General features: G+C 54.6%; 1 protein-coding gene across 1 annotated transcript; it reads left to right on the plus strand.

The window, feature by feature from the left end:
* Window positions 1-863: 863 nt before the first annotated feature.
* On the plus strand, window positions 864-23,131 carry SPATA13 (spermatogenesis associated 13). The gene is made up of 9 exons (XM_082675938.1): window positions 864-994; window positions 11,721-11,857; window positions 12,924-13,103; window positions 13,382-13,567; window positions 14,919-15,098; window positions 16,740-16,972; window positions 20,360-20,489; window positions 22,189-22,561; window positions 22,995-23,131. The coding sequence occupies exons 1-9, from the start codon at window positions 940-942 to the stop codon at window positions 23,078-23,080; spliced, it is 1,560 nt and encodes a 519-aa protein (XP_082532064.1). The 5' UTR covers window positions 864-939; the 3' UTR covers window positions 23,081-23,131.
* The last annotated feature ends 1,921 nt before the right edge of the window (window positions 23,132-25,052 follow it).

The raw sequence follows: 25,052 nt of genomic DNA on the forward strand, positions 1-25,052 counted from the left end.
AAGGAAGCTGTTTGTTAATAGGTGTCCTTTCACAATATGACTTGCTTGTTGTAGATAACTGGGAAAAAAGTATACAGGAAATAAATAACCCGTGTCAGCTAGAGAGAGCCTCTTTAAAAAGAAAAGACAATTCTCTTCATTATAGAGAACAGATACTTTATATAGTAAAAGATATGCATATCCTTGTCACATACACACATATTTACATATATGTTTTTAAACAAATCCCACTTTTAAAATGAGTTCACAGATTTGCAGTTAACAGTGTAATATCACAACTGAAATTTTTGTCATGCCTTAGCATGAAATCCCAACTCCAGGTTTGAACCTAGCAACCTCTCTGCTTCTTCCCCCATGAAATGGGTTCCTTCTTTTTTTTTTCTGAGCCCGCCCCTTTTTTTTTTAATTGAAGTACAGTTGATTGACAGTGTTGTGTCAGTTTCTGCTGTACAGCAAAGTGATTCAGTTATACACATGCATACATTCTTTTAAAGTATTCTTTTCTATGATGCTTTATCACAGGGTAGTGAATATAGTTCACTGTAGGAGCTGGTGGTTTTTCCTCCTGTATGTAATAACTTACATCTTGAAAGCTCTCTTCGGGTCTGCCTTGGGCTTTGGGATTGCAATGAAGAGCAGCCTTTCTCCCACCGTCATCGGAGGCTCTCCGGGGCCCCTGGTAGGCAGATGTGGTGCCTGGTTTCCTGGGTGGCCGTCTGGCCTGCGTTTAGGCTTTCCTCCCCGCCGTCCAGTCTGAGGCTGTAACCTCAGCCGCCCGTGGGCGGGCGCTGTGAGCAGTGAGGCTCTGGCCGGCAGGCACAGGCGTCAGCAGTGAATAAGCGATTCTGTTGTCTCCTCAGCCAGAGCCTGTGCGAGTCTCCGTGATGCACAGTCACCCCCCAGCCCCGCTCTGAACGTGGCTCTTTTCCAAACAGAAGGATGGTGGCTAGAGGGGAAATTGCAAGATTCTGGAGTCTGGAAAGCCTTCACCTGGGTACGTGTGCAGAGAATGGACTCCTGTGTCTGGCCATGTTGCCGATTCCCCTCTGTCCTTGCAAGTTGCAGGGCTCTCTTTGCTGCTTCTTGTCGAGTGTGTGTGTGTGTGTGTGTGTGTGTGTGTGTGTGTGTGTGTGTGTGTGTGTGTGTGTGTGTGTGTGTGTGTGTGTGTGTGTGTAAGAGAGAGAGAGAGAAAGCTCACTTGTCCCGCCCGGGGTCCTAAGGGCAGTTCTAGGCATGGGCACAGTGAATCAGAGAAGCTGGTGTGGGTTACAGCACAGCCGTTGGTGTGAAATAGAAAGTAGTACGAACCAAACGTGGGCTGTCCGTTATGAGTTACGGGTCTGGTTTTTGTTGCGCTAGTTTTTGCTTCTGTTACATGAAATTTCTTTATACCGGAGATTATTGTTGGGGTCCGTAACAGTGTTCCTTGCTAATTTGGGGTGTGTGAGGTTTAAGGGTATGAACTGATTTTTGAGAAATACTGTCGACTGTTTGCGAAAGTGCTACTGCCCAAGACTCAGTTCCTGTGTGGTGCTTTATCCCACCTTGCTTGTCAGTGTTTTTGTGAGTGTTGTCAGCTAGACTAATTCCTATTTAAGTGTGAAGGAAACATGGTTCTCTGATACTAGGAAGTTATCAATTGGAGCCCGTGTATTCTTTAAAGGGAGTGAGAATAAATGCTTCACAGAAAGAATTCTGGCTGACTGCTACACATGGGTGCAGTAGGATGCTTTTAAAAAAAAGTCTTGTGGCTGTTTTTGCCTTACATCATAGCTCAGGCTGAAATGAGTGGGAGTCACAGGTGAGTCTGAAGTCAGCCCTGGGCCTTGCAATGCAGTGTGTATTTTGTGCTTCCTCCTTGTTTTGTTGGCTTTCTGTGCGGCCGACAGCAGACAGGGCTGTGATCAGGGCTCCTGCTTCTGGCCTCTTCACTAACAAACATTTAGAAAAAGAAAAAGAAGTAGCCCAGATATTCCTGCGTTCAGAGCACAGGCCTGCCTGCCAAGGGGCTGTGCTTGTCACTTGAGTGGCCGGTGGTCCCACTGTCCGGCGTGGAGGAGTGCTGGCCGCCCGGCCTCACCCTGGGCGGGGGAGGGGTGTGTGCGCGCCTGTGTTTATTCCAGGGCAGCCAGCCTGATGGAGCCCGCCCCCCGCATTCCTCTGCTCCCGGGGCGGGCACGGGTCCCAATCCTCATTCCCAGGGTGCGGAGGCCGAGGGAGGCTGGACGCAGCCTCCACGCTGAGCCGGATGCTCTCCCGTCGCTGGGATGCGCAGCTGGTCAGGCCTCCTGCGTGGGGTCCGCACCCCCTTCCCCGTGTGCCCTCCGGCTCCCGCACTCCAGCCCTGCCGGCCTTTGATGAGCCTGGCTGTAAAGAGAAAGGAGGAGGCAGCTCGGCCCGAATCTTCTCTTTCCCACTGGTTCCGTGTGTTCCCGGGACCGTCTTTCATGTACTCGCTCTACGGAGCATGTATGTGTGTGTGATGCAAACGCGACGTTTAACCATCCTTAAGTGACATGCCAGCGTAAAATAAAGCGGAGAGCTTGCTGAATGGGGGGCTCTGTTTTCTTTGAGATCCCTGATTGGCCAGGGGGCCTTCGGGACAGCTCGGCGGCTCCCGGGAGGGATGTCCTGCAGGGACTGGGGGCGGGAGCTGTCCAGTCACTGCGGCTCAGAGAGGCCAGGGCCAGGCAGGTGCATGGCAGGATGGCTTGGGAGCCAGACAGATCTGGGGTTGAATTCCAGCCCCACCTCTGGGGAGCAGTTCCTTAACCTCTTTGAGCCACAATTTCCTCCTGTTTAAACAGACAGTAGTAATTCCAGGAGGCGTACATGGCTTGGATGAGATGATTTACTTAAGCTCTTAGCACAGTGCCTGGTACACACTGTGAGCTCGTTCTGGGGATGCGGTGAGACTGGAAGGGTTCCTCCTCAGGATTTGTTCAGCCAGCCTGCAAGGCAGCTGCCAGGAGCTGGGAGGGGTGTGGTGAGCAGCCTCGAGCTGCCAGGGGGCGGCCGAGTGGAGGAGAGGGGCGAGGCTGCGATGGACGGGCAGCCACGGTCAGAGCCACACCCAAGAAGAGAGGAGAAAACAGACTGCAAGGGGCCAGCCCAGGCTTGTGGCAGGACGCAGAGGAGCCCAGAGCCTAACCCCAGGGCTGGGTTGGAGGCTGAGGACTGTCCAGCTGCTGTGTCCCCAGGAGCACAGAGACCCTGGGGGCAGTGCCTGCCCAGGGCTCCCGGCCCAAACCCCAACCTGCCTGTCTCAGGGCTCGGAGTGCCCCTTCCGCAGGTGATAGAGAGCATATAGGAAGCACCTCTAGGGCAGGATTTGCCTTTACATTGAGAAGAAGGAAAATTTTTCACTTTTAGTGGTTTAAAACAAACCTTTTTAAACTCCTTGTAGAAACAGTGCACCTTGGAGGTTTGGTGTAAATTAAGTTCCACCGTGACATGACTCGCATCACTGCTCGGGCATCAGAAGGTGGCCGAGGCCCTAAGTTGAGTCCAGATGTAAAGTTCTCTGCTGGGAGGGCTATTTCCAGAAGACCCGTGGACATTATAAAAGGTTATCAGTGAAGGGTAGCGCGTCCATTTCTAGTACCTTTTTGACCTTCTTAATGTCAACATGTTTAAAAGATTCAAAAATACTATGTATGGAAAGTGGTTTGAAAGTCTAAATTAGGCTAATAGGGACTTTCCTAGAAGCAACATTAAATTCTAGACAGGAAGAATTTCGTGCTTTAATTCGGTGACCTGACACTGACTAATAAGCATGGTCTCGCCCCTGAGGAAGTAAGATGGGGCAGGAGTGGGGCAGATGTGAGGAGAGATGCACACACAGCTAAGGAGGATATTGTAGTGAAACGGCTAAAATATGATGACAGTGTAAATATGGTGAACGTTTTAAAACCGGACACCGTTACTGCACAGGGGCAGGGAGCGTAGGCAGGAGAGTGGAAAATCATAACCCATCACCGGTGCGTGAGAGCTTGGCCGCCCCGAAGGAGAAGGGGGCATTTGATGGGCTCTTTGGGTGGGGACATAGCTCCAGGTGGGCAGGTCAGTGTGGACCAAAGGATCGCGTCCTTTTTGTAGAGCGCAGTGAACGCTAACAAAGTGGCTACAGCGGAGGTGTTCAAGCAACGAGTCAGAATCCAGTGTTCTCCAGCCTATGTCGCTGTGTAGACGGGCCACACAGCGCACATCCCAGGGCAGACCCCTGCACGTGGGGTTAAGGAAGCTTAGCCTGAGCGCCTGTGGTTTCCAAATGTAGCCAGGCGTCAGAATCGCTTGGGGAGCTTTGGAAAGAGGTTCTCAGCAAACCCCTGTGATGGGACGCCATCCACCCTAGAGGAGTGGCCCTGGAGGCGGGGGTGTGTTCCGACATCCAAGGCCCCCTGTGGCCGGGTTCATGCCCCCTGTTGCATCTTGGGGCCCGGGAGCCGCGCCGGGTGCAGGGACCTGGCCGGTGGTCCAGACACGGCTGCAGCAGCTCCCCGTGAAGGCCGCCCTGGGCTCTGAGCGCAGACCGCCCACCCGCCCGCCTGGTTTTGCCATTTCTGCTCTTAGGACGGCCCGTGAGAACGGTTTGTCTCCCACCTGAGGAAGCCTGAGTGATCAGCAGGTTTGCTAACGTCCGTGTTTTTAACGGATTATTCTAAGTACGGGAACTTCCCTGAAGTGACCCTTGTTTAGTGGGACACCCCTGGAGAATGTTGTGCCGGTCAGGTGTCCACACCCATGTGGCCTGCACGGCAGGTGCCCAGTTATGACACCCACCATGTTAGCTCTTACCTTCCCCTGATCTGTCCCCTGCCCTCCCCGACCCCGTGTGACAGGTAAGGGGACAGTTTTCCCCAGCTGCAAAGAGGGGCCTGGCTGGGGTCCCAGCAAGGTCTTGTGCTTTTGAAATTCCATCCCTCTGATCAAAAGTCCTTAAACGTGCGAAATTAAGCCAAACAGGAGAGATCTGATGTGTGTCCTGAGAAAAATTCCTGCCGGGACACGGGCTGGGGACCTGTTTGCCGCAAGTGGGACTCAGGATCCTGTAAGAAGGCCTTAACCTCCGGCGTGTGTTATAGGATAAAGTTTTCCGTTGTTGCTGACGTGTGATGTGTCCTGTCCTAAAAACTCACCTTGAGGATCAGTTGTCAGGTTTTGTCCCCTCACAGACGTGAAATCCAGGTTCAGACAGAGGAATGTCACCCTCCCCAAGGAGTGCGGACACTGTTCATCGTTGGCCTTTTTTATAAGACTCCCATTGTCAGACTTCACTGGTGGCGCTGTAGTTAAGAATCCGCCTGCCAATGCAGAGGACATGGTTTTGAGCCCTAGTCTGGGAAGACCCCACATGCCACGGAGCAACTAAGCCCGTGCGCCACAACTACTGAACCTGCGCTCTAGAGCCCGCGAGCCACAACGACTGAGCCCACGTGCCACAACTACTGAAGCCCGCGCACCTAGAGCCCGTGCTCCACAACAAGAGAAACCACTACAATGAGAAGCCCGCACACTGTAATGAAGAGTAGCCCCTGCTCGCCGCAACTAGAGAAAGCTCGTGCGCAGCAACGAAGACCCAACGCAGCCAAAAATAAAATAAATAAATAAATGTATTTAAAAAAAAATATCCTGCAAGCCTCGCAGCGTGGCCAAAAAAAAAAAAATCAAATTGAAAAAAAAAAAAGACTCCCATCGTCTCCACTGTCTGCAGCCGTCCTGACTGTACAATGGCACGTCCTCTATGGCTACAGGGTTCTCTCCTGAATGTTTCTGAAGCTGCGTCAGGCCAGGGCTGGAAATGTGGACGGGGTTTCCTCAGATCGGTTGATTCAGGAAGCGTGTAGAGATTTGGGGGAAACGAGGATTCAGGGGCTGAATCTGAAGGTACGACTGTGTGAAGGGACCGGCGGGTGAAGGGGGCAGTGGTCCAGCCAGTGCATCCCCTCGAGACCCGGGACGACATCCCCTTTACAGGGGACGTTGACCATGAAGATGAGACAAGCATGGGATAAATTCATGTCACAGAAACGTAGAATGTTTATGCACATTTACTCTGTGGTCCCAGAACTGTCCCTGCAGAGGTGGGTGCTGTCATCAGCACGCAGAGCCTTTGGACCAGAAGGATGTTCCCGCCGGGCGTGGTGGCGGCCTTGACAGGCGTGGTGGACGAGCAACACGTCTGCTCTCGGGATCCTCTGTCTAGGAGTTCAAGGTTTTCATTTCAATTTGCAACAGACTTTGCTCAACGTTTACAAGATGCTTTTCAAACACGGCTTTTCCACACCTACTTATTCAACAGAAGAAATAGTACAGCTGGGAAGGATCTGGAGACGCTGGAACCCCACGTGCCATTGGTGAGAGTGTAGAATAGTGCGGCCACCATGGAGAAAGGTGTGGAGGTTCCTCAGAAAAGCTGAAATCGAATTTCTCCACGACCAGCCATCCCACCTCTGGATACACATCCAGAAGAATTTCCAGCAGGATCTCGAGGAGGTATTTGCATGGCCACGTTCAAGAGGCAGAAGCCACCCAAATGCACCTGGACAGACGGATGGTATTAGGTGCAGTGGCATGTTATCCCACCTTAAAAAGGAAGGAAATTGGATACAGGTAACTCCATGGATGAACTTCGAGGACACTGTGCTCAATGGAATAAGCCAGCCACAGGAGGGCAAATGCCGTGTGATTCCACTCACATGACGGGTAAAGCGTTCAGATCACAGGACCAGAAGGCAGAAGGCTAGTTGCCGAGGAACGGGGCTGGGGGAGAGGAGAAAGGATTCGTCTCTAATGGGGACAGAGTTTCAGCTTCGCAAGGTAGAAAAGTTCTGGACGTGGTTGCACAACGATGTGAATGTACTTAACGCTGCTGAACCTACATGAATCTACATCATGCGAAACACCCCTAAATAAAAAGTCACCGCTAAAAAAGAAAAAAGAAAGAATGAAACTTAATCTCCGAGAAAGGCACCGTGTGAACCTTCGTCTGCAGTGGAAGGTTTTATGTGACACACACGCTCCTTGGTGAGGAGATGCTGTCGAGCCGGGGGCTGCTGGGTGGGGTGGGGGAGGGCAGCCGCGGGGAGGAGGTCTGCCCAGCGGGGTGGGCTCTGGGTGGGACAGGGGACTGTTTAACTGGTGGGGCCGGGGTAGATGGCATCCTGCGGAAGAATTTGTGATGACGCAGCAGATCCCTGCTGTGTGGTTTCTTGCACACACGGTGGAACCATGTTTTCCGAAGTTGGCCTTGGGGCAGCATGGGGGTGGCCCGGGGCGGGATGGAGGCTGGAAAGAGGGAGACCCAGGTGAGTACCTTGCCTCCCCCCAGCCCTCGTGCCCCCAGATGAAGAGGTAAACTTCATCAGCAATTTGCAGTCCACCTAACTGCATGCCTTCTACATGCCAGGCATGACACTGGGTGCTGGGGGTACAAAAATAGACCCCGTCTCTTCTCTCAAGGGAGTTCCGGCCTCAGAAGGGAAACACACATGTAAAGGCGGCAAGTGTGGGCGTGACGGGACCGTGCCCCTTGCAGATAGAGCCTCGAAATGTACCACCTAATCCCCCCCGTGCAGGCGCTGGAAAAATCCAACTCCATAAAATGCCTGTACATCATGGGACAGAAACACAGGGAGACATCAGCTTAGAAGGGACTTTAAGACCATGAAAGCAGTTAACGCCCTGAACGGGAGAGGATGAGGTCAGTCAGATGCGCTGGGAGTGGGGGCAGGAAACGGCGAGCAGAGGACCCTGAGCGACGCGGAAGTGCTAGGATGTGGGCACTGCGTGATTTCTGACACTGATAGCAAAGGCAGCCCTGGGAGGGCCGGCCCCCAGTGGGCGGGATGCAGACGCCCTGGGCTTGGGGCCCTGCTGCTGCCCCAGCCGTGTGGTGTTGGGGCCTCAGTTACTCATCTGTAAGGTGGGAAAGCTGATGGCATCCGCCCTCAGCCGCACCTGGCACACTGCAGACGCCCGCTGAGCTGGCCTTGCACTTTGCGTTGCCTTTCAGTTGACAGGGTGCTCTTGTGTATGTCATTTCACTTGAGGTTCCCAGCAAACTAAGAATAACAATTATTGGTTGAGAACTGACAAATGACCCGTTGAGAAGGGTATTATCATCCACGTTTGCAGGTGAAAAAACAGAAAGGGGTGACCAAGGACCCCCACTTAAACAAAACCCATCGTGCTGCACCATCGTTTGAAAGCAGTCTGTCTGGCCCCGAAGCCCCGCCCCGCTCTTGCCCGTGTGCTGTTTCCATCCGTCCGTCAGGCCTCCAGCAAGTATTAACCAAGCACCTGTGTGCCAGGCAGTGGTCCGGGTACCAGGAGTACAGTGGAGAACAAAGCAGGCTTTAGGGAGCTTACCTTTTAGTGGGGGAGACAGATGACAAGCAAAGTATCTTAGGTGCTGATAAATGCTGTGGGGAAAATAAACTGGGAGAGAAGACTGGGCGGTTTTCGGTGGGATGTCGGGGAAGCCCTTGGGGGAGGGGACAGCAGGCCCTGAGGAGGGGAGCCAGGTTCAGGAAGCGGGCAGCCGTCAGGGTCAGAGCTGAATGTATGTGGGGGGGAGATACGGTGTGTGTTTTGGGGGGGTCTTCAAGGACCTGGGCTTTGTCCCCCGTGGGTGGCTTGGGGCAGGGGCCTGAGTGGTCCGATGTCTGGGGCGTTTAGCACCATCACTCTGGCCGCTTTGGTGAGACTCGTGGAGGGGGCGGGGCGGGGGTGCAGAGGGGCTTCTGCAGTGACCCAGCTTGAGGTGGCCGAGGCCACCACAGCTCCGTGGGGAGCTGTGGGGAGCCATGGGGAGCGGCAGGTTCTGGACACGTGCTGAGTGGAGGGTCCGGATTTGCAGACGTGTCAGAGGTGGGACGTGAGGCAGAAGAGTGACCTCTGAACAGATGGGACGTGTGGACTTGTGCCCATTGTACAGATGAGCACGTGGGGTAGAAGAGGCCCAGAGGCTGGCTCCAGCTCATTTGGCTGGAAAGTTGGTCAAGCTAGGACATTTGCCAGGTGCTTTTGCTCCGATTCCTTTGCTGGTCCCCGGACACAAGGCGTCTCTCCCGCCCAGGCCCCCCGACCTACCCCACCGAACGGGCTGACAGCACAGGGACCACCTCATTTCCGTGGCTCAGGACACGCTGACCCGAGGGACCCAAACGCTCTCGTGAGGCCCCTCAGCCAGAGCTCTTTTCCAGGCGTTTGTGATGCGGTCACCCGTCCAGCATGTGAGGTTCACGTCTGTTTCCAGATAACTCTACCCTCTGCCTCCCGTAAAGGTTCAGCCTTTTTTTGACAGAATCCTTTTTTCATTAAACTCCTGTGAACTCTGGGTTTGCACGTTATCACCTGGCTTTTTTCCCCTTTACTGATTTTCGTAGCAACTCCAGACGAGGTGGTAAAGAATTCTCCTGGGAAACGCAGTTCGGAGGGTCTCTAGGGACAGCGTGGTTTCTGACTCCACTGTGGGGAGGGGCCCAGGTGTTTGACTTTCCTGGCGCAGCAGTCCCGCTGAGACGGGAGGAGGGATGCTCGGGGCTCATCGCGGCCTTCGGTGCTCTGGGCCCCGACAGACCAGGCCCGCTGTTACTCACCGTGCTAGTGGGCGCAGTGCTGGGTCAGCTGCCCCGATTAGAGGAGGGTTGCAGCCTTACCGTTACCTCCCTGCTAGCCTGATGAGAAAGGCTCGTGCCTTTACCGCAAGTGCGTTTGCTTCCTCTGGGCTTTCTCCCCACCCCCCAGACGCAACCCAGCAAGAGTCAGGTGACCTCGTGTCCTCTGCCTGAGAGCGCTGTGACCACAGCGCAGGGCAGGAGTGGCCGCACGGGGCCTGAGGATGGACACGGACACACATACACACACACACACACACACACCCATGGGAGGTGTGCATCGAGCGAGTGGCAGGGCCGGAGTGAGGGCAGGAGGAGAGCCCTGGGGGCCTGGTGTGCAGAGCTGGGAGCCCGGTCCTGGGACGGACAGGTGTCTGCAGGGCACCCGAACTTGGCTCGTCCAGAGGGGATGGGGAATGTAAGATGCACATCAGATGTTGAAGACTCAGTACAAAATAAAGACTAGGAAATATCTCACTTTAAAAAATAAAATGAAACACAAATTTAAAATGAAAGAAAATATCTCATTTTTAAAAACAGATTCCTCAGTTTAGAAAGTAGACCCGTCCCCCGAGGGTAAAGTTACTAGAAATCCCGACTCTCAGGTCCTTGAAGGAAGCAGGGCGCACGGAGCTATCCCACTAGCATCCAGCTCGGCCTTCACCCTCCTGCCCCACCGGCTCCTCCCCAGACTCCCTTTCTGGAAAGTTCTCCCAGTAATTCGGGAGTTTCCGAATCATCGTTGATTTCCCCCTCTTTGTTGCTGCCACATCAGCTGGACGTGCGGGTCCTCGCACTGCGCTTCCGGCGGCTGGTTCCGTGTTGCGGCACGGTGAGCCCTCCCGATCCAGCTGGCCCGCCTAACCCGGGGTCTCCTGGGCCCAGCATCCGGCCCGCCCGCCACGTGCTGAGGCCAAGGCGCGCTCCTTCAGCCCAGCCACGACCGCCCTCGCTGCCATCACCATGGTGGCTCCTTTGAGCGAGTCCCAGCCACGGACCAAGGATGCTGGGAACGTGACACACATCATCCCACCTGATTCTCCAAAAAGAAAGAAACTACCGTTTACAGCGAAAGTGTGTGGAGCTGGGAGAGTCTGAGTTGCCTGGTTCCGGTCCCCGCCCGCAAGGGGCGGGGCTACAGGTCAGCCTGGGCCTCCGTCACTCGAACGCCTGGTGTCTTTCTGCGGTACCAGGGGGCCTCTGTTCACACCTGCCACTCCCTTGCTCAGGCCCTGCGAGAGCAGCCCCGGTGCGTGCTCTAACCCTTAGGCTTGCCTTCCGGTCCCACCCTTTGTCAGATGTTCTCGTGCCCAAGGCCAGCCACACTGCGTCCTCAGGCGAGAGCCAGGTGCCTGTGCCGTGGGGCCTTGGCCGCCTCACAGCGGACGTTCAATGACAGACGAGCCTTGGTGAGGGGCCTGCTGTCGCAGCAGGAGATCTGAGTGCCAGGTGGTGCGTCCAGAATGCCACACCCATCCTCACAAGGGCTGTCTCATTCTGGTAAAGGTGCCAGGTAACTGCTCGTTCTGACACTGTGGGTCCAGGCCCTTCGCTCTGTGACAACTGGGAAGCATGGTGCACGGCTTCACTCACGGAACCGTCAGCACCTTCTGATCTTAGCAACACCTCGCTGTGCCTTGCGGGGAAACGACGGAAGCAGGGCACTCTTTAAAAGAAGGATTGTATCAATATTTTCCACTTTCGTTTCCTCCTCAAGCTTATGGACACATGAGTTAGAAACATTATCTGTATCTTGTATATCCACTGTGGAGCACAGATTTCCAACTAAGTCACACATCGTTCACTCAGTATCCTGACTCGCGAAATAGCCCTGTGCGTCGCCGTTGGCGGTAGTCTCTGAAGTGTCCCCTTTCTCACCGACAGGGCACTCAACCCCGGCTCTGCTTAGCCTCAGCTGCTACCTGTGGATTACTAGATCAGTAGACATTTTCTAATGGTCTCATTCTGGGTTAGATACAAATGATTACTTTCCCCTGAGGGCACGTTCTCAGAGGTCGTAGGTTTTGTGGTTATATTTTTGACATTAGCTGTGTCCTTTAAACTGCACCGTCTCTCTCTCTCTCTCTCTCTCTCTCTCAGTTTCTTCTGATGGCGGTGCGGAGTCATCTGCCCTAGCGGATGACAATGGCAGCGAGGAGGACTACAGCTATGAAGACCTCTGTCGGGCCAACCCCCGGTACCTGCAGCCGGGCGGGGAGCAGCTGGCCATCAACGAGGTACTGAGCTTAATTCCACACGGCAGCAGCCAGTGCAGGAGGCCCGGTTTTCAGGACCCGGAACCCACTCATACTTTGCTCTCTGATTATTTCTTAGTGAACATATGCTAAAACCTAGAATTCTGGTTAGAAAGCCAGTATGGTTTTCTTGCATTTTCAAGGTTGATTTATGTGATTAAGTGTTGCAGGTAACTAACTAAAGACATCCCTCCCGGTCAGAGCAGCCATCCTTATGCGTGGAGAGGGCTTCTCAGTTCAGGATATACCTTCCCTACATTTGTTATAATAAATCTAGGAGGGGAACGTTAGTTACTGTCCACATTTTAGCAAACACTCTTGAGACTAAGGCTGAACGACTTGCTAGCAGACGCAGAGCTGAACTTAACCACGTGTTTCTCACCACGGATCTGGACTTCTCCCCGCCCCTCTGCATCTTTAGGCCTTTTTACAGAAGTCTTTCCAGAAGGCGCCTCTAGCCTTTGGAGCTCATGAACAGAGCACGTGGAGTGTAACTTCTCTGGCAACATCACTAGTTGTTGCTATAGGATCCACGGTGTCCCCATGACATCCCAGGAGCTGAGTGGTTGCACGGCCCTCAGCCCCTACAGGCCGCTTACAGATGAGCTTAAATTACCTGCTGAATATCTAGACGTCATGCTGTGTTCTCTTTAATTGCAGTAAACGACACAGTGAGATGCAGAGTCTGCTAAGGTTGTGAGGAAGGAACGGAGAGCAGGTTCTGGGTGATGCCATGAGGGGCTTGCAGGAAAGGGTGTGCTGACCTTTGACGGCTCGGCTCCAGGACGTCTAGTTTGGCTGCTCAGAAGCCCTTTCCAGGGCGAAGCGTCCAGATAGTCACACTTGCTGGTTGACTGATGCCCAGATGAGTGGACCTGGGGGTTCCTTTAAGAGCACAGGAGGGGTGCCCGCCCGGTACTTCTCCCCATCCCTGTCGTGTGACGTCACACGCTGAGCATCGGCTGAGCGCCATCGGCGTGAACACTCGGGGGCCGGGAGAGCTCAGGGTCCCCGCGCTCCGCGCTGAGCGCCCGCCTCTTCATTCCAGCTGATCAGCGATGGCAGCGTGGTCTGCGCCGAGGCCCTGTGGGACCACGTGACGATGGACGAGCAGGAGCTGGGCTTCAAGGCCGGGGACGTCATCCAGGTCCTGGAAGCCTCCCACAAGGACTGGTGGTGGGGCCGCAGCGCGGACAGGGAGGCCTGGTTCCCCGCCAGCTTCGTCCGAGTGAGTGTCTTCCTGCCTCTGGGGGCTCAGGGGCAAGAGCCACTGTCCCCTCGTCATCCTTTGAACCAGACCTCCTAGAAGCTGGGGTGTGGGAAGGGAGAATTTCCACCGGGGTCAGCGGGGCGGCTGGCGCTGCCGCTGCGTTTGCGGTGCTCAGCTCGCCCGTGCGTGCCCGGCGCGCCCCGCCCCCCACTACCCTCCTCACCGTCCCCGGGGAGTGGAAACCAGGGGCGGGCCGGGTGCCGCCCCGCTGACCTGTGCCCTGCGTGTGACCGCAGCTGCGGGTCAACCAGGAGGAGCTGACGGAGGGCTCCAGCGGCACCCCGGGCGAGGAGCCGGCGGAGGACGCGGGCCGGGGCCGCCACAAGCACCCCGAGAGCAAGCAGCAGATGCGGACCAACGTCATCCAGGAGATCATGGACACCGAGCGGGTATACATCAAGCACCTCCGGGACATCTGTGAGGTGAGCTTGGGGGCCTCGTGGCACCGCGTGCCGTGCCGTGTGGCCGCTCCGCGCCCAGCCAGACCCTCTGCGCACGCGTGTTCCTGGAGCCCCGTCGCCACCTCCGCCTGTGGTCCCTGTACGGGCCGCTCGCTCACCAGATGCTGGTGCACCCCGGGCAGCGTGAGCAGCCGGCCGTCTTCAGGGTGAGATGCGGCGACCTCCTTGCGGGACTTAGCTGCCACGGGTGTTCAGAGGGAGTGACATTCAGGGGAGGCGGCACCTGTAAGTGAGACCCAGCTGACTTTGCGAAGAACCGAAGGTCTGTCACCGTCCACCAACCACTGCCTCTCATCTCTGGCGCACAGCGAGACCCCGGGTCATGCAGACGTGGGCGTCTGGCGCCGTCCCGGGCTCTGTCTTGCGGGGTCTGGGGTCCCGCTCAGCAGCCAGGTCTCTCCCCTGTGGTGTTTTCAATTCTGTGGATTCTGTAGAGCGTTTCCCTAGACCGTCGTGCGCCCCGCGGGTCACCCCGGCGTCCTGGCCGTGAGTGCTGATGCCTGCGCCTTCCGTTCAGCTGCGAGGGTCCAGCAGGAGGCAGGCCAAGTGTGGGCTGCGCTCCCCCTGCCCCCGCCCCGCTGTGTGGTTGGACTGACCCCCAGATGAGGACCCCCCGGCGTTGGGCGTGATTGTGGCAGCCGTCTTGTTCCGTGTGAACCTGCGGTTGAGGGAGTTCCTCTGAAGTGGCATTTTAAGGAAACAGTCACTGCTGATACCTGTTGAGCCCAACCGTGCCCTTCACCGGCTTAGCTCGACCCCATGACACGCACGGGCAGGTCCCATGCGCCCCCATTACGGTTGAGGAAGCCCAGACGTAAACCAGACCTGCTGGCCTATAGCCTGTTAAAATTCATCCCCAAGAGTCAGTGGTCTGTGTTTTACCGTATAGTCAGTTCAGTCTGTGTAATTACGCGGTGCCCATCTGGGGATAATTGTTACACGTTTTTGTGGCCCTTCCTTCCTACCCCCGTATCCTACCCAAGCCGCGTACAACCAGGGCATTGGGCGTAGAGAATTAGTGGTGCTCTGATTAGGCCTCAGATTAGATATCTACGGATCTGTGTTGTTTCCTGTAGAAACTGGGTGATGGTGGAACCCTCGGCTAAGCCGTTCTTGGCTCTGGGCCGTGACGGTGAGCCTTGCTCCCTGAGCGGCTCAGCCAGCGATGGCGTCTGTATTGGACAGGCCTTCTCGGCTGTGAAATGCACTTAGGAATGAGAGAATGGTTATCTTAAGAGTTTAGAAAAAGTGTGACAGTACCAATTTTTGGGCTCTAATATTTGAAACCAAGCATCGCTTTCCTATTTTGTAGGGCTACATTCGACAGTGTCGCAAGCACACGGCGATGTTCACGGTCGCACAGCTCGCCACCATTTTTGGAAATATTGAAGATATTTACAAATTCCAAAGAAAGTTCCTGAAAGACCTTGAGAAACAATACAATCAAGAGGAACCTCACCTGAGTGAAATAGGGTCCTGCTTTCTTGAACATGTACGTCGCCCTCCACTTACCGATAGCGTCCGGCTAACTCATTTTGAAATGTCTCTCGCTGAAGCGCAGGGGTCCTTTTTGTTTTGCTCCACTTTGTTTCATTTCTTCCTTTGTTCGCTAGATTAATTTCCTGCAGGACGGAGGCTAAGGGGACTGCTGTACATGGTTGGTCTTTATCTGAGTGCCCCGAGTCCATTATTTCAAAATCTTTTCAATTTTATGCAGTTTCGACTTAGGGGTTGTATTTGGGGTAGTTTCTAGTAATACCTACCAGGTGTCTATTATATGTTAATCGCTGCGTTCAGGGCTGTATGCCAGCTCCTGTACTGCTGTGCCGCAGGTATGATTATTTTCCCCATGTTCCAGATGCAGAAGCCAGGCTTCACCCAGAGAGTAAGTGACGCAGCGTCACACATGAGTAATTGGCAGAAGTGGATTCAGGCCAGAGGCGTGCGGCTCTGGGACCCAAGCCTGTACCTGCCTCAGAACAGTCTCCTGATGCTGGCCTGAGCTCGCTCACTGGTGACTGACTGTCACTTTTTAATACAACAGATTTCAGAGGAAGAAGATTCCATCCCCAGCCAGAATGGTCAGGGCGCAGTACCGGTAGTGCTAACACCAACGACCGGGCTAGTGTAGCACTCGCTCCTCTGGGCCCAGCAGCGTTACAGTGGCTGTGGAATGGGGGCCGATCCTCGGGTGGACTGTCTGTAAACGGCTGGAGGCGCTGTTGCTGGTGGCCGTCTCCAGCTGCAGGGGTGGGCCCGTGGCTCTGGGCCTGTTTGGGGCTTCGTAGGAGAACTGTTTGGCCAGAGCAGGAGGTTCACGGGAACAAGTCGTAGGAGAGAAGCTTCCAGGTCAGCCAAGGTGAGGCTGCAGGGTGGCACGCGGATCTTGCTGTGGAGGACAGGAGAGCCTAGCTTGGGGACAGAGGTGTCACTGCTTCTGGGGTAACAGGGAGGTGGGCCTGGGCGAGGGTGACAGCATCAGGGACGCAGAAAGAGGGGTTTGGCTGGAGAGGTGGTGAGCCAGAGGACAGCCGGGTATAAACTGGGGTAGGACCCAGGCCGAAGACACCGCAGCTGCGGGCAGGTGGACCTGTGTGAAGGCAGCGGCCTTGGGGCTGAGGAGCCTCAGGGAGCTGGGTGGGGCCCCCTCGGAATCCCGGGGGGTGGGGCAGCCTGGAGGAGGGGGGGAGGGGCGGAGGAGGGGGGAGGGGAGGCGGTGGCCCCTACGTGGATGGCAGGTGGCAGGGTGGGAAGGAGACCTGTGACCAGGAGATGGGGCTTTGCGCCCACCTGCCCGGGAGAGGAGAAAGGACAGGCGGCAGCCAGGCGCAGGGACAGCACCTCCCTCTTCTCCTGGATCAGGCGACACAGGGGGTGACACAGAGGGCGCCACTCCCCAGGGCGGCCTGTGTGCCCGACACGCCCTTTCAGGGTCTGTGGAAGGGGCCTGGCGTGGGCCAGGACTCTGCGTCCTCGGCAGCCTCTCCCTCCACCCCCAGGGTCTGGACGTGGCCCCTTCCCACGGGGCCCCCTGTCCAGGAACCTCCCCGGGGGTGGGGGGGAGGCGCTGGGTGTTGTCCATCCTCGTCAGGGTCCAGAGCCGCCCTGACAGAGCTGTGCCCCCCCTTCCCAGCAAGAAGGCTTCGCCATCTACTCCGAGTACTGCAACAACCACCCGGGCGCCTGCGCCGAGCTGGCGGGCCTGATGAAGCAGGGCCGCTACCGACACTTCTTCGAGGCCTGCCGCCTGCTGCAGCAGATGATCGACATCGCCATTGACGGCTTCCTGCTGACGCCGGTGCAGAAGATCTGCAAGTACCCGCTGCAGCTGGCCGAGCTGCTCAAGTACACCACTCAGGAGCACAGGTGAGGCACCGAAGAGGACGCAGGGTCACGTGAAGCTTCCGCAGGGAGCTTGGGGGCGGGTGCAGGGGAGGGGCTTCCCCTGGATGCCAGCACGCGGGGGGGCGAGGGGGACGGTGCGGGGGCCGGAGGGGGGGCGGCGTGCAGCGGGGGGCGGGGTGGGGGGCAGCGAGCAGTGGGGCGCGGGGCAGCGGTGACGGTGCGGGGGCGGGGAGGGTTGCGGTGCCCTCCTGGTGCTCTCAGTCAGCTGTCGGGAAGATGTTTCCAGGTCGTTTAGAAAGTTTACGGTTGTTAACTACTGAAATGGGGCCATTGAAGAGCCTCCCGAATAGCCATTTCTAGAGATACTAGAAAATAAGAATTAATTCTTAAACTGTGTCATGAGCAGGTGGGGGATTTTTATTGTGTTGTCTGTCATTATAATTGACATGTGTTTTATAAATACTCTTGTAGCTACTCAGTAGTGAATAAAAACAATTTAAAAAAATAGACTGGTGTGAATACAGTTTCAGAAATACTTTCTTTCCTCTTATTTATCCTTGAGATATTTCCGGCCAGCTCACCCTCAGAGCAGTACGGTCAGCCCTCGGTGTCCGAGGAGATTGGCTTCAGGGCCCCTGGACACTAAAATCTGAGGATGCTCCAGTCCCTTATAGAAAACGGCGCAGTGTTCACATATAACCCGGGCGCAGCTTCCCAGATAGCTTACCTCATCTCTAGATGGCTTCTGATGTCTAATACGATGTGAATAGTTATAAATACAATGTAAATGCTGTGTAAATAGTTGCTGGCCTGTGGCAAGTTTTGCTCTTTGGAGCTTTCTGGAATCTTTTTCCCAAATATTTTCAATCTGCGGTTGGCTGAATCACGGATGCAGAACCCCTAGGTATGTAGGGCTGGCTGTGTTATATGCTGGAACAAAAAGTTCCTTCGCAGAGGGGTGAGGACACAGAAAAATTTGAACTCTGAAACAGAGCAGGGAGTCTCAAGGGTGCAGCGTAGTGTGTGGGTTCCACTGGGGGGCGCATCCTCCTGAGATCCTGTTGGGCTCTGAGCCCTTTCTGGTCCAGCTCGGTGCTTGTTCTGTCTCCTGATCCCATCCACCCTGTTCCCTCTGGCTCTGAGCATAGGGCTTCTCGTCATGGTTACCTGAGTGCTCCATCTCCCTTTGGGGCTTACTTTGTGAATTCTTCTGAGGGACCCAAAAATACTGACCTCTGCTTACCGAGTAGCAACTCATCACTTCCCCGCATGCACAGAACAACGTCTGATCGTGCTGTGATTGTACGTGAGCTGTCACCCATTATGTGTTGGAGCAGGCCTGCCCCCTCTCTGAGTTGTGGGGAAGGGTCTCCACCGCAGGGCCCCTTTCGCCGGCAGCCACGGGGTCCTCGCTGTGTTCTCAGCAGCCCACAGCTGGCAGGCCAGTGGGGACACAGCCGTCGTCCAGCAAGGTTTTAGGACAAAGCTCTTTGTTTTCGATGAGAACCAGACCTCATCCGTGACATCCGTGTCACGGCACAAAGCTTTCACTCCACCTGCAGCCCTTGGAAGGACAGTCTTGAAGGGGTCTAGTGAGAAAAGGGAGCGGGGAGAAACGGTGCCCAGAGGGAATCGGCTGCAGCACACGGCACGGCTCTGGGTTTCAACATCTAACTGTTGCCCCGAGAGCAGCGGGATTCTCCACGGTAGCGCCTGCTCCGGAGGACGAGGGGGACGAGTCATTCTTCTGTCCTCTGCGCCTGGACTCCTGCGGAGAGACGGGGCTGGGACAGGGGTCTTTTCGCAATTAGATCAGAAGGTCGAAAGAAAGAGCTGGGTCGCTAAACAACATACCCAGATGATGATGTTAGTTTCAAGAATTAAGGTGAAAGGAATAAGAGAAAGGAGTTGATTGAAATAGATAAAAGGAAAGAGCTATGTTATGCTTTTCTTTTTCTGATGGAAAAATCAGAAAACTTTGACAGAAAGAAAATAGCAAAGTCAAGCGAGTCACAAATTCGAAGACATTTTTTAAAAAATAAAATGTCATCGTGATGAGGAACCTGAGAAAATAAATAAGCAAATTAAGAAGCAGAACATCTCGAAAGACGGGGAAGCTATGCCAGGAGTGTGCTCATCGCCCTTCAACACTTAGCTTTTCTCCTTTAAGGGCATTTTTCACTATGAGGCATCTGCACAGTCTGATTGTTTCAATCATTTTAAAAGAAATGACAAATCATTTTAAAAGAAATGACAAAAAGCCCATTTCCTTGTCTGAAGTAAAACAAAACAAAATATTTTTAAAAACCATTACACTCTGCCTCTTTCCTGGAATTGTACAGAAAAACTTGTGGGAAAAAAGTGCAATTATTTTGCACACTTTCTTCATTGCTGGAGCCCTTTCTGAGGGGGTGTTTGCTCCCATTATTTTGGCAGCCCCTGTGTGTCACTTTGTTCTTCTTTTCTGCTCCGCTTCTGTCTGAAGACAGTGGGGTCTGGTCTGTCCGGGAATGGGGTAGCGGGGATGCCCAGGGACCTCTCAAAAGTGCAGATGAGCGGTGTTTGGTGCACAGACAGCAGAGTCTGCTCCCAAGGCTTTCTTCCTGGCCGTGCAGGAGGACTGCAATCCAGTCCACCTGAGACCCAGAGGCTCTGTGTGTCCTGGAAGACACAGGAAAGCGTGGGGGGGAAAAAGACTTAGCTCGTTAGCTGGGCGGCCGGTTTACGTGTCCCTGAATTGTTAACGTGAAGCGAGGCTTGAATGTAAACGTTTCCGGCCCCAGACACCCCCTGGCAGCCTGTGTGCAGATCGGAGCTTCCGTTTTCCTGGTGCCTCCAGGGCTAGAGGAGCTGCTGGGGGAGACATGTGAGTCTGATCTGACTGCGGCCGGTAGAAAGCACCAGCAGTAAAGCTGCGTGGATGAGGGAAAGGTCGTGTCCGCAGTTACGTAACTCACTTGTGTCCTCCCCTCCTTTCCTGACTCAGAGCAAATCACCCCTCTTGAGAATGGGTGGGGATCACTGAAGTACTTTATATGGCAGAACTAGCTCTATGAGGGTGAGAGCAATAACAGAGGCCTGTCTTTTCTTTATTAATGAAAATAGTCTGTCATCACTGTGACTAAAACTTATTTCTTGTGACCTTTGCTTCATTTCACTGTGGCTTCTGGGAAACGAACGGCAGCATTCTTATTCCACAGAATTCTGGGTGGCATTCGGTCGGCTCCCTTAACCTCTGCGAACTGTAGCCTATTCATGAAGGAGCAAGGGAAGGGGAACAATGGCTGTTGTTTAAAGGCCATCTTGTCTAGACTGTCAGTGTACAGTCACAGATGGAATGTATTATTTCGTAGGTCCTCATTTGCAAGGTGCCCATTACGTGGTTAAAATTAACCCCTCACTTTGCAGCGATTACAGGAACATAAAGGCAGCGTACGAGGCCATGAAGAACGTCGCCTGTTTGATCAATGAGCGAAAACGCAAGCTGGAAAGCATAGACAAGATAGCACGGTGGCAGGTGTCCATCGTGGGCTGGGAGGTACGTGGGAGCCCACCCCCCACCTGCGGTCCATCGTGGGCGCGGGGCACCTGGGAACCCTCCCCGCTCAGCGCGCATCTCGACCCACACACCCCCGACCTGTGGTCGTCTAAGGCGACGGCCCACTTTGTGTCCCGTGATTGGCGCCCTGTGCTCTTGGCTTTAATGGCATGATATTTTGATGCACACTGTTAAAGCAGTCAAAGCTTTACCCTCCACCTCCTCCAGGGAGTGCTCTGAAGAGCGTCTGTGACCAGTTTGTTGCGGACACCCTGTCTCTCCTGCTTGACTGTGGGCTCCGTGAGAGCAGCTGGAGAACCTTAGAGTGCAGGTTCTGTCATGGTGGGAGTGTGGCTCCTGTGTGATCTGGGCGAGGTTGACGATCCGTCTGTGTGATGGGGAGGGAAACGTTACCTCTCGTAGGGCTGTCGTGAGGATCGCGTAAGACGGTGCCACGGAGCACTTGATGCACAGCCTGTGGCGATGGCCTAGCGCGCACACGCACACACACACGCTTTTATTTGTTAGAACAGCAGTGACAGTAGCTAGTGCTTGTACTGTGTTCACACGTGCCTGGCGCTGGTCTGAGTCGTTTAAATATATGAACTCATTTAACCCTCTCAATAGTCCTATGAAGTAGGAACTGTTATTACCCCATTTAACAGATGGGGAAACTGAAGCACAGAAAGGTGAGGGAGCAGCATGGGTCCCACGGACCACTGCCCCTGAGGCCATCACCGAGGACAATAGCCCACGTTGTTCGGATGGTTTTCAGACACAGGAAGAGCCATCCTGCATCAGATCAATTGATCAGAGCTCACTCTCCCCAAAGATTGTGAAAGTTTGGATGGAGAAGTTAGGTCTTTAACTAAAGCAGGTGACAGCAGTGAACACTGGAGAGAAATACTCTTCTTTCAAGGCCCTCATGGACTCTGGGAGTTCAGATGGGACCTTGGGGTCCGTGGATCTAAGTCTCCTGTGAGCCCAGAATCCAGGGCACAGAATCGCTGTAGGCAAGTAAATAGAAAAGCTATTTCGGAGTCGAGATCTTTTGCCTCCAAAAACTATTGTGTATAACCGGGACTAGAGGAGGGTAAAATCTTACAGTCAAAGGCCAGTGTCATAGCAGATACCACAAAGTTACACTGGACTAGAGCCGACCTAAATATTACAGAAGGGTGTTTCTCCTCCTGTTCTTGGACTCTGACATTTAGGGGATAATTTCTTGTCAGAAGTTTACCTTCTTGCTGGCAGCTTGCCATCTGGCCTCTTGTTTCCAAGACCCTGAGCTGCCTAGAAGCCCCCCGAGTCTGCAGCACTGAGCCCCTAGCCACAGGGGGTCTCCTTGTTCTCGGGGGTCGGTCCAGGCCAGCTGCCATTTCGGATCTTGATTGGATCCCACCCATCCAGAATTTTTCACCAGATCTTTCTGATAAGGGAGACCCCTCAGGTAACATAGGGGCTCAATCACATTTTCCCATGGAATAGGGAAAAGAGAGAAGAGTTTTCCTGCACAAGGAGGCTGACGGCCGAGGTCTGACCGGCCTTTGAGGCCTTGCCCTGCACGTGGGCCTCGTGTAACTGGCCCGCCCGTGGGGATTCATGCCAGGGCCTCCCCCCCCCCAGCTCCACCCGATGCCCGGTACCCTAAGACCTCGCGTCGGGGCACCTCAGGACATGTGTCCACCCTTCCCTCCAGGGCCAGGACATCCTCGAGCGCAGCTCGGAGCTGATCCACTCCGGGGAGCTGACCAGGGTCACCCGGCAGGGCAAGAGCCAGCAGCGGACGTTCTTCCTGTTTGACCACCAGCTGGTGGCCTGCAAGAAAGACCTGCTGCGGAGGGACGTGCTCTACTACCGCGGCAGCACAGACATGGACGCCGTGGAACTCGTGGACCTGGAGGACGGCCGCGACGGTGCCCGCACCCTCGGCATCAGAAACGCCTTCAAGCTGGTCAGCAGGACGGGTGACGAGGCGCACCTGTTCTGTGCCAAGAAGCCTGAGGACAAGGCGCGGTGGCTGCAGGCCTGCAGGGACGAGCGCAGGCGGGTGCAGGAGGACCGGGCGATGGGTGAGCCCTGGGGTCTTGGCCCTTCCCCCGCCTCTGCCGGATCACCCCCCGCGGGGAAAAGACCAGGGAGCTGCAGGTCCTGATATTCCTAAACCTGCCTACAAGACCGACAGGGACAGGCGTGCCGTGGGTCCTATTGTTGGACCCATTTCACAGATGAGGAAACTGAGGCTGAAGGCACCAGCCCACTCTTAGAAGGCGGGTTGTCACTCTTCACGTGTCCCGGTAGGGAGAGTGGTGGTGTGGCCATCCTGGTGATAATCGTCCTCCTTCTCCGCTCTCTTCAACCCCTTATACTTACTTCCTGAAGGATTAAGGCCCTTTGCTTCGGGTTATGGAGCAGACCTCAGGGTTAATGTGGGTTCGGTGCAGGTTTTATTCTGAAATGTTTTCACTTGTTTTGAATACATATCACATTTGTTTCTAAATACAGGAGTGGAAATTTCAGAAAATCAGAAGAAACTTGCCATGTTAAATGCTCAAAAGGCAGGACATGGAAAGTCAAAAGGTAAATTTTGAAGAATGTTTTTCACCTCTTTAGTGTGTGTATGTCAGTACTGGAATTAAAATGGGGAGAAATGCCCGAAGCTGTTAGGTATGACCGACTCTTAAGTGAAGGAGAGAAGTGTGGGTAAAACAAGATGATAGTTCAGAGCAGTGGACGGTTTAAAAACCAAATCCGCATTTGGTTCTGAACATCCTTTAGTACGTGCTTACGTTTGAAGAGGAGTCTGTACAAGGTGTTTGACTTGGGGCCGAGGAGCTTCTAGACCCCCCTGCCCTGCCCTCTGAGCTTCCCCCCTGCAGAGGGAGGGATTATCCATCCACAGGCCAACCAGCCCAGGAGTCTGGGGCATGTGAGGAGGAAATCTCCAACCCCAGACTGCTTATCAGCTGAAGGCATGTCCTAGTTCAGATGAGAAAAAAGATGTCAAAGTTCACTGTGTCAAGCAGGGGGCGAAAGCAAAAGAAGATCCTCTGGCTTCTTTAGGGCCTGGATTCTCTACCCCGCAGGCACATTCTGTGGGAGTGACCTGGGCAGCTCTTACAAAATACCAAGGCCCGGGACACGGACCCCAGAGTCCACACATGCATAGTACAAATATTCCAGCGCAACAGAAATGAAACAATAAGGATTCTTATTCCAAAACTACATGTTGTATTTCTGCAAACTTTATTCACGTGAAATTTATCCCATTGGGTATTTTCCTACCCGAAAATGCAAAAACAAGGACCAGTTGAGCCCAGGACCGATGGGCCGAGAAGAATTTATTACCAGAACAGCATTTAGCAAAGCCCTGGTTCCTCTGCTCAAATGCAGAATTCCCTGCCGCCGCCCCCCCTCCCCGCCCCCACACTAAGTTAACGGATATCTTCAAGGCAGAAAATCTCATTTTAAGTATTTCTTGCATCTCCACTTTGGATGGCAGGTGACTGGTAGATACCAGTTTATTGGGATCCACTAGTTCCCGTCCATATCTTCCAAGGATCACTGGCTCAGCGGCCAGGCAGCTAGTTCGAAGGAGCTCTCATGCTTCTGGGGGTCACCTGTCCTGCACTTTCCATGAGTTCTCCCATGTCATCCTCTCTGCCGCCCTGGAAGAGGAGAGCCTTGTGGCAGGTCAGGGGCAGGGAGGGTTTGTGGACGGAGGCCTCTCTTCTTCCCAAACTCCCACTCTCTCCTCTCTCCATGCTGACTTTCACAGCGCGTGGTCTTGTAGCTAATATAACACAACTTTCTGACCACCTGTGCATAGGTTTTATATGCCAGCTCCAAAGAAACAGTTTTGGTTAATTCGACGAGGTATCAGGGCACTACTCTAAGCACGTTACTTACATTCACTCATTTAATTCTCATAACAACCCAGTGGGCACCGTTACCCCGTCTTAGACATTGGAAAACTGAGGCTCAGGGGAACCAAATCATTGCATCCCGTAAGTGGCGAGCAGCGTGAGCTCCAGGCTCTCACAGAAAGCACTCCGCTGCTGCTCATCCCACACAGACGTCCAGATCCAGTCCTGCCGGTGAAATTTACACAGTGGCCCTGGGTTTCTGTTTCCTTCCCGGTCACTTGGCTGTCACGGTACTGTCCTGGGAGGGTTTTAAGTGAGGATTCAGTGCGGTAGTCTGTGTCCCAATTGGCACACAGGGTCTGAGTGTGTCAGGATGGCCGTTCGGGACCCCTTTGGGGGAGGTGACTGGAGGGTCGGCCTGGGGTGTGGGGACCGGCACTTGCTTTTCCCTTTGGGCTGCCGCCGGCGCTGAGTCCGTGGCCCTCTGCCCTCCTCACCCCTGCATCAGGCTACGGTGGAGGATGCCCCTCGGCCCCCCCGCTCCAGAGCCTGCGGCCGGTCCACCAGCGCCACGTCACCGTGCCCGCCAGCCTGCCACAACAGCAGGTGTTCGCCCTGGCGGAGCCCAAGAGGAAGCCGTCGCTGTTCTGGCACACCTTCAACAAGCTCACCCCCTTCAGGAAGTGACGCGGGGACT

Source organism: Grampus griseus (assembly GCF_964374135.1).
Source record: "Grampus griseus genome assembly, chromosome: 18".
Classification (NCBI taxonomy): Eukaryota; Metazoa; Chordata; class Mammalia; order Artiodactyla; family Delphinidae; genus Grampus; species Grampus griseus.